Source organism: Octopus bimaculoides, chromosome 24 (assembly GCF_001194135.2).
Source record: "Octopus bimaculoides isolate UCB-OBI-ISO-001 chromosome 24, ASM119413v2, whole genome shotgun sequence".
Taxonomy (NCBI): Eukaryota; Metazoa; Mollusca; class Cephalopoda; order Octopoda; family Octopodidae; genus Octopus; species Octopus bimaculoides.
In genome coordinates, this window is record NC_069004.1 from 13,027,832 (window position 1) to 13,037,322 (window position 9,491).

Sequence of the window (9,491 nt, forward strand, 5' to 3'; positions counted from 1 at the left end):
CACACACACACACAACAGGATTCTTTCAGTTTTGAAATCGACTCACTGTAGGACTGAACCCTGTGTTTGGGAAGCAAACTTCTTACCCCAAAGTCACATGCTACAAATTTATGCAGAAGAGGAGTCTGTGTTAGTAAAAGACCCCCTTTAGTCATGAATGACAAATGGATTGCATCTAGAAAGTTCCCCTCCAAGGGACAAGTCCGAGCAAGGTTGTTTATGGAAGACCAGCAGTCACCCATGCATATCAGCCTCCCCACTCCAAGTTACCAAGGTTATCCAAGGGAAAGGCAAAGGTTGATACAGCTGAGTGAACTGGAGCAATGTGAAATAAAGTGTCTTGCTCAAGAACACAACACAACCTCACAATTGTAAGAGTGACGTTCTAAATCACTGAGCCATGCAACTGTGTTGGTAGGGGTATGTAATGTAAATGAATAGCAAATGCTGAGTGAAAAAATTTTGCTGTGTCATCGATGAATGGAAGAGAGAAAAAGAACATGGGGAGAAAACCAGTGAGGGGCTGGGATTCACAGATAACCATCTCTCCTCACATTATAAAACTTTCCCTGTCTTTTCTACCCATTTACCCAGTCCAATCCTCTATTCACCCACCCCTTACTCTACTTTGAGGGTATGACATCCCCACCATCATCTCTCTCATTCTCCTCCAACTGGAGGAGAGTATGTTTTCAACAGCAACACATTAATCTCTACCCTTTACATATTCTTTTAATCTGTCATCAATTGGCACTTCCTTCAATAGGACTCCTCCCTAGTCGGAGGGACTTTGTCTTTTTCTAGGAAGTTATTTAGTGACCACACTGGTGCTGGTGCAAAAAAAAAAACAACAAAAAAAAAAAGCACCCATAACACTCTGTAAAGTGGTTGACATTAGGAAGGGCATCCAACCGTAGAAACTAAGACAAAACTCCTGACTAAGGGAGGTGGATTTGTATTGGTCAAGAAAAAGTACAATAGAGGGATAGAAATAAGTGTCTTGCTATAGGAGATACTTGGCTACCTCAGTTGGAAAAGAAAGGAGAGAAAAAGACAAAACCAGAAAGGAAGATAGACAGACAAAGTGAGTGAGAGAGAGAGAGGGCTGATGGTGGAGATGTAAGACAAGGTGGTGTGGGTGAGTATAAGTGGTACAGAAGATTGGGTTGGGAGGATAGAAGGGGTGATGTTTCATAAGGGTGTGATGGTTAGAGATGGGGGCACAGGTAACTGTAGCAAGTGATAGGAGTGGCTCAAGGGGTTGGGGGTCTATGGTTGATATGTGAGGGCACTGAGGCTTATTGTGTGTGGTTAGGAATGTGAGGTAAAGTGGAGGGATGGCATGCAGCCAGCCATTTTCCCCATGGGTTAGGGAAGAGGGCATTGGAAGATGGGTTGTTGAGGGGGATGATGGGAAGGGACAGATTGTATGTGTGGAGGTGTGTAGGGGGTATAGACGTAAAGAACAAGCCTGTGTATAGTCTGATTTAGCTGGGCGAATCTTCTCAAAACAAGGAAATCACAAGATGTCTCAATCCATTGTTAACTTTTCAGTGTCACAAGGATCGATTGTCAGGCCGTTATTAAAGTGTATTTATTGGTGAATCTTTTCAAATTTATTTCTACTCCCCAACACATACTTCTGACAATAAAAGGATTCCAAGATATTTGTAAAGATCTTCAACAAAGTAAATTGTGTATCTCTTTTTGAGATGCATACTCAACTGTTTCTTTGCATATGTGTCCCATTATTTCCTCAAGGCTTACCTTCATTTTTTTCTTGTTCTTTACAACTGAAGGTTCTAATTCGTTTACCTGGTACTGAAATGTTTGGGAACTTTTTTTTAATGCTTTAAGAGCCCATGTACGCGAAATTTTCGGAGCACTTCTATACTTTTTTTCAACGTGAAAACTATCAGAAAGTTCAATTAACTCATTATCTATATCCAAGATCTCTTTATAATCTTGATTTCGCAATCGAATTTCTGTGCTTTGTGAAAGCATACCACGACCAATACCTCTAAGATTTGCTGACGCCTCTTCGCAATCACTGCCTGCATCATCTTTATCTGAATCTTGACCATCATTTGGAGCATGCAAAACAAATTCAAGTTCTTGTGCATCGTGAATTTCAGCTACGAATAATTCGGAATGCTCACTTGTTTCGATAATGTTCAGTATTTCTTCTGCTTCCCTCCCGACATCAAGATTTCTCTTCAGCATAATTGTTTTGAAAATGAAACGATGCAATTATAAACTTTTTAGAGCTAAATGTAAAAATATATTCATTTTGCAGTTAAGTAATAGACCCTTGAATATATTTAACAGTAAAACAATAAAGTAAAAAAAGAGCAAAAAAATAAATAAATAAATGCAACTGTAAGTGAAATATGAATTCTATATTCCGAAATGAACACTCCGATTTCCAGTGTATGATTTATCATATTCAAGGGAAAAACACTTGATAAATTAAAACTTCCAAAATAATTTTGGTTGAAATATCATTTAAAATTAAAAGACGTAAGTCGCTGAATTAAAAATTTAATTAAAATTTGGGATTCTATATCACTAAAAATATAGAACATAAACTTACGGTCTATAAAATTCACTCGACCAGATAAGAATGACTACTGAAGGAAAAGTTCGCAGCAAAATGTTGAATGAAATTATAAGGTCAAAGTTGCCAAATATCGCTAGAGAAATTGTTAGATATTAACCTATTGGTGTAGGTTTTGAAATGAAAGGTAGAGCGGTTAGATTTTTAGAATTATTTTTCTTTGGTAAAGTTTTCCGTATGACATATTGGGCACTAATGGGTTAAGCTAACAGCGGAATAACAAACAAGTGGGTTTAAATATCTCACTATGATAGGATATGCACTTGCAAGTCTCTAAAAAAAGTTCTCTAAACAGTGCAATTATTTAAGAAATAGCTAATTTTGGGGTTGCCAATTTAGTCCCAAGTCAAAGTACTTTTTTATATTTTCATTTTATCTGACAGGTCATTTAAATAACGCACGTGCTTTGTAGCGCGTTCAGAACAACAAACTTCGTTAGATGGCTAGAGGTTTCCGTTGTATTTTTTAAACAACAATAGCAAAAGAGAAAGTGTTCGTCTTAACATTTCCTTCTAAAGACAAAAGCACAGCAATAAACAAGTGGTTTTAAATATCTCATAGTAACAACAACAACAACAATAATAATAATAATAATAATAATAATATACCCCCCCACTTACCTGCAAATCCCAAGAACAGTTCTGCAAATAGAACATAGCCAGAGCAGAGTCAGTCCCCGTTAATTTGACAAATTCATCACATCTCTCTTTACATTCAGCTCCACTGGGAAGCTGGCTTTCATCTTCTTCACTGGAGTCTGACATTGTTAGAGAAACTGCTTTTAATTTACAATGGTTTGCGCTAACAGCTCAGATTAAAAGAGAGAAGACCGACAGTGTTTGTTGTTCCAGTGACTTATATACCTTCGTCACAAATTGACATTTAGATTTATCTCCCTTGAATAAATAGAGTACATTTGTAAATATCTCATTTTGCTTAGTCTTTCTCCACTTTATCATTTCACCGCCAACTCTTATCTGGATCCTCTCTCCCTTTTCTCAGTTTTTTTTTCCTTTTCATAAAGCTGTTCTGTATCATTTTTCATTATAATTTCATGATCCACTTGGATGAACTAGCGCAACCAACACTAATAATTTGACTGATACTCTCTTCTTCTTCTGTCAATTCCACAAAAGACGAAATACTAAGTTGACCACAGTGGGATTTAAAATAAAAAAATAAAAGGTCTTAAGTAAATACCGCAAGACATATTACCCAATTCTCTACCGATTCTGCTAATTCACCGTCTAAAATTTGTCCTTTGACCCGTTTTTCTTATTTTTCATTCATTTAATATAAATGTAATCATACATGGAATGAGACAGAACTGTTTACATTATCAGCTTATCTACAATTACAATGCACATTTAAACTCTGTCTGTCGTTATGTATGTATTATGCATGTATTATGTACGTACACAAGTACTCACGCACTTGTGTAGGTATGTACCTGCGGACGTGTATAAGTACATAGGTACTTGTGTCAGGTTACTCTCATGAGTGTTACTGGTAACATGGAATCCAGCAGAACCTGTTGCAGGTCCGTCGTCGGTGACTAATCTAGATCCACCCCCAACACAAAGCTTGCCTGGTGAGGAAGGTTCCTAAAAACCCAGCAGGATTAAAAACAAAACCTGTCAAAGGGACGGATGAATTCTGTGTAGGTTCACCAAGTATCTAGCAATAGACGGACACTCAGGAATTCCAGGTTGGTGTCTGACATGTTGAAAGACCTTTGAGAGTGAGGCACCTCTTAGCTTTTGCTAAAGCATGTCTCTTGGATAAGTCACTCTGATATAAAACCAGATATGTAGGGAATGGTGTTGAACATTTTTGGGATTTTTTGCTTGCACTTAAATTCACTCCCACAATCTTGAGCCTGTAATCCATATTGGCACCGGATGTTTTGTCCTGCCTGTCTCTGTATCATGTCGGTAGTGTGAGGAGGGTCTGTGAAGTGCAGTGCAAGTCTTATTGGACCTAAAATTGTAGGTTGTGCAATCACCACTGAGACAACTATCAGATGCCTGGTTGAGTCAGCAACTATCCAGTGCCACAGCGACTGTGGAAATTGCAGACTCAAACCTGGGTGAAGCTGACTGCTAGTGCAATAACCTCATGCATGGGCATTGCTTGCATTGTACATGAACAATGACCAATGATAGTCTTCTATGCTTGTGACTGGACAGCCAGCATATGTATCTATATACCTGCACGTACATATGCGAGTATAGCATGAGTACTTAGAAATTCTGGGCCGGAGTCTGATGCACTGTAACACCACTAGAAGTGAAGTGTCCTTACTTTTCTTTAAAGCTTGTTTCTTGGGCAGCTGATCTCAAGCTGACAAATACTAGAACCCTGATTCTGTCACATACAAAAAAAGCTAGTGAAAAATTTTGCCCTTCATATTCTTTATTCGTGAGAAAGAAAAAACTTGCATCTTCATTAATTATTTTATATTAATCATGGTAATTTGCTTCCCCCAACTTTCTAGTTTTCAGAACCCACATATACACATCATGAGTCACACTGTTCTAGAAGGTCACTCTGGTATATAATCCTTTTGTATAAGGAATAGTGTTACCACCTCTGTTGGTGACACTATTCCTTATACATAGGTGACAAAGGGCCTCTCACTCAGATTAAAAGGCCATGGGCCATGACTGCTGAGGACATGCGTAAGCTCGCAAGAAACGAAGCTAGTATGCTCCGATGGATGTGTAATATCAGTGTGCATATTCGACAGAGTGTAAGTACCTTGAGAGAAAAGTTGAACCTAAGAAGCATCAGTTGTGGTGTGCAAGAGAGACAACTGCACTGGTATGGTCATGTGGTGAGAATGGACGAGGATAGCTGTGTGAAAAAGTGCCACACCCTAGCGGTTGAGGGAACCTGTGGAAGAGGTAGACCCAGGAAGACCTGGGATGAGGTGGTGAAGCACGGCCTTCAAACATTAGGCCTCACCGAGGCAATGACTTGTGACCGAGACCTTTGGAAATATGCAGTGCGTGAGAAGACCCGGCAAGCCAAGTGAGACCATAATCCGAGGCCTCTGCCAGGGGTGTTGTCAGCCCACTTATGCGTACCTTCAGTTTATCAGAGAAGTACTTACCCCATTTTACAAGTATCACCATATATTTAACAAACAAAGAATAAGAATCTCATACTCTACCTAACCCAGGGTCAATTATGGCAACTTCTAGATTGTATAACTGTTGTAATAGAAATGTCTGTCTGCTTAAAAATGCCTGCTTGACTAGAAATATAGTTTACAAGTGTAATGTAATAGCTGATGTGGAGGCGCAATGGCCCAGTGGTTAGGGCAGTGGACTCGTGGTCATAGGATCGCAGTTTCGATTCCTAGACCAGGTGTTGTGAGTGTTTATTGAATGATAACACCTAAAAGCTCCACGAGGCTCTGGCAGGAGGTGGTGGTGAACCCTGCTGTATTCTTTCACCATAATTTTCTCTCAATCTTTCTTCCTGTTTCTGTTGTGCCTGTATTTCAAAGGGTCAGCCTTGTCACACTCTGTGTCACGCTGAATCTCTCCGAGAACTATGGTAAGGGTACACGTGTCTGTGGAGTGCTCAGCCACTTACATGTTAATTTCACGAGCAGGTTGTTCTGTTGATCAGATCAACTGGAAGTCTTGTCATCATAACTGATCAAGTGGCATGAGAATAGCTGATACAAATATATGTATCTATATAGGCTTTATGTCGGGTAAATTCAAATCAAGAAATTCACCCGATGAAAGCGATTTTCTTTAATGATGTAATTACAATAATCAAATTATTCCTCAATAAAGAAAAACTGCAGAAACAGTCCTTTTGTGTTCTTCTTTTATGTAAACATAATTCCAGGAACCATCCTGATGTTGGATCTATAACTAGCATGGGATCATGAACCCATTTGTGAGTGTGTGCATGTGTGTGTATCTATATATATATGTGTGTTTACATATGTATAAGTATATGTGAGGTGTGTATATGATACATCTGTGTAAATATTTCGGTCCTTTCCTGGCATCCTGATTGTTAAAATACCTTGATTCTAAAGAATCCTACAACTGATGCATAATTATATTCATTGTAAATTCTTATGTACTATAATGGCTAAAGATATCTTACTGAATTAAGGTTAGGAATATTCTTATAATTAAAAGCTATGATGAGAATATCAGTGAGTCACACATAAGAAGTTGGACTACTAAATGACAAATCAACAATTCGTGCTTTATCTCCCAGGATGTCCTGAGTTCACAACTACGACCTTTCACTTTCACTGGTTTAGTTTACAAGAAAGTCCCTATGTTGTTTCTTAGTCTGCTAGAAATAACAACTAAATCTCCCCCAAATCATACTCTAATACTGGCGCATTAGAGAATGTAATCCTATATACACTATGTTTAGAAAAAAGATGAGAAAAGGAAAAGAAATGGTATGGTTACGTACTGAGTACTTTTGGAGCCAAGCAGCAGCAGCAGCAGCAGCAGCAACAGCAACAGCAGCAACAGCAACAGCAACAACAACAACAACAACAACAACAACAACAATAACAGCAGCAACAATAGGTCAACAAAAAACAATGGTTTCAAATTTTAATTGTATGTAGTGGCTCTTGAATCCAGGTCAACTTTCACAGTGAAAGCTTTCCACCCATGGCATTCTCAAACCTTTAGTGGGATTTAGAACTTGGATATTCAATGGGACATCCCTTATTTAGTACAATAGGATGATGAAGTTGGTTTTTGAGGAAGATTTGGCTATCATTAACTGGTTATATGGTCATGTAGAGGTTTTGTATTCTATATGGTGTACCTAGAGATATTTGAATTTATTTCATCTTTCCATAATTTTTTCAAACTCCACTTCTGTGACTTGAAGAGCAAAATCAGAATGGGTGAGTAAATTAAAACAAAAACAAAAATATTCAGAAATAAAATAGCCTTGTCATTGTCAGTGACATGTAAAAGGCACCTGTGCCAGTGCCATGTTAAAGGCACACCTGTGCTGGTGACACATTAGAGGCACCTGTGATGGAGACACGTTGAATGAACCCATGCTGGTGACACCTCAAAGGCACCCATGCTGGTGACATATTTAAGGCACCTGTGCTGGTGACCATTATGGGCACCCATGCTAGTGACATGTTAAAGGCACCCTGTACACTCATTGGAGTGGTTGATGTTAGGAAGGACATCCAGCCATAGAAATTTGGTCGAATCCGATTGGAGCCTGGTGCAGCTCTCCAGATTACAAGTTCCAGTCAAACAGTCTAACCCATGCCAACCTGGAAAGCAGGTGTTTAACGATGATGATGATGATGATGATGATGATGATTGCCTGTGGTAATGCCACAAGTGTGCTGGTCTGGAACCAATTGAGGCACTTGGTTTTGAATTGATGGTTTCTTTTTTTCTTCCTCTTTTTCCTTTCTTTTTCTCCTTTTATTTTTCTTCATTCATGTTTGCGTTTTCTTCAGTCTTGGACTCGTATTTTAATGCGGTTTTGTAAGAGAGTTGCATACAAAAGTGCCAATCACTTAAAGTGGATGGAGCTTGTGGGAGAGGAAGACCCAGGAAGACCCAGGAAGAGATGATGTATTGAGGACTGATCTCAAAACGCTGAGCCTTACAAAGGAGATGACAAAGGACCAGAATGTGTGACACACTGCTGTACACAAGAAGACCTGTCCACCACAGCAGACTTGATACTGGTGCTGGTGCCACACTAAAAACATCCAATACATTCTGTGGAGTTGTTGGCAGTAGGAAAGGCATCCATTTGTAGAAACCATGCCTGAAGAGACAATGAAACCTGGTGCTTCCCCCAGCTTTACTAACTCTGGTTAAACTGTTCAATTCATTCCAGCATGGAAAATGGATGTAAAGTGAGGATGAAGATGATAATGATGTATCATATACATACGTGTCATATATGTAATAAAACTATATATATAATCATCCTAACCAGGACTACCACATTATGTTGGCGAATAATCTTTAGAAGGGTACTGTTATTGAATGTCTCTCATTCAGAGATTCAGAAATAATAATTTTTCTATTAGATCAGTGACTGTGTGTCACTTTGAAAATTATATATTTTCAACAAGAGTTTATAGCAGAGTTATTCTGTGCTGATGAAGACAAAGTAACCCAGAAACCGTGGTATGCAGATATTGCGTGCCACGGTTTGTATGTATGTATGTATGTATGTATGTGTGTGTGTGTGTGTGTGTGACCACAATAAACGTATTTAAAGTTATCACCTTTATTCCGTGTGTTTCGTTACCGGGTTCTTACCACAATAACATTACAGCCTTCTGAGCGGAGTCACATAAGATGGACTAAAGTGTTGACCCCGACGCCGAAAATACAACCTATCCATCTAAAGTGGTGACCCGACGTGATGTGGACACTTATCCTTCTAACTATATATACACACACGATGGGCTTCTTTCCGTTTCCGTCTACCAGATCCGTTCACAAGGCTTTGGTCGGTCCGAAGATATAGTAGAAGTCACGTGCCTAAGGTGTCACGCAGTAAGACTGAACCCGAAAACCATGTGGTTGAGAAACAAGCTTCTTACCACACAATCACGCCTACATGATATATATAATACAAAACAACACTAAAATTCAAATCCCAAAACGAAGAAAACAAACATTAATGGGAAGAAAGAAAGAAAGAAAAATAAAAATAAATATCAATTCAACACCAAGTGTCTGAATTGGTCGCTCATCACAAACAAAATACTATTGAAAAATCTAATATAAGGGGAAACAACTCTTGCATAACAGATATATCATACCTTTCTGGAGTCAGGACGATTCCAGTATTTAAAATCTGTCCTTCCTTTAGTTCTTGA

The 9,491-nt window shown here is 38.7% G+C and overlaps 1 protein-coding gene across 1 annotated transcript in view; it reads right to left on the reverse strand.

The window, feature by feature from the left end:
• LOC106871667 (tyrosyl-DNA phosphodiesterase 2) overlaps positions 1–3,849 on the reverse strand; it is a 24,546-nt gene extending 20,697 nt beyond the window's left edge. The window contains exon 1 of the mRNA XM_014918252.2: positions 3,238–3,849. Coding sequence (XP_014773738.1) covers positions 3,238–3,381 — 144 coding nt within the window. The 5' untranslated portion in view covers positions 3,382–3,849. The remainder of the gene's footprint in view (positions 1–3,237) is intronic.
• Between the last annotated feature and the right edge of the window lie 5,642 nt (positions 3,850–9,491).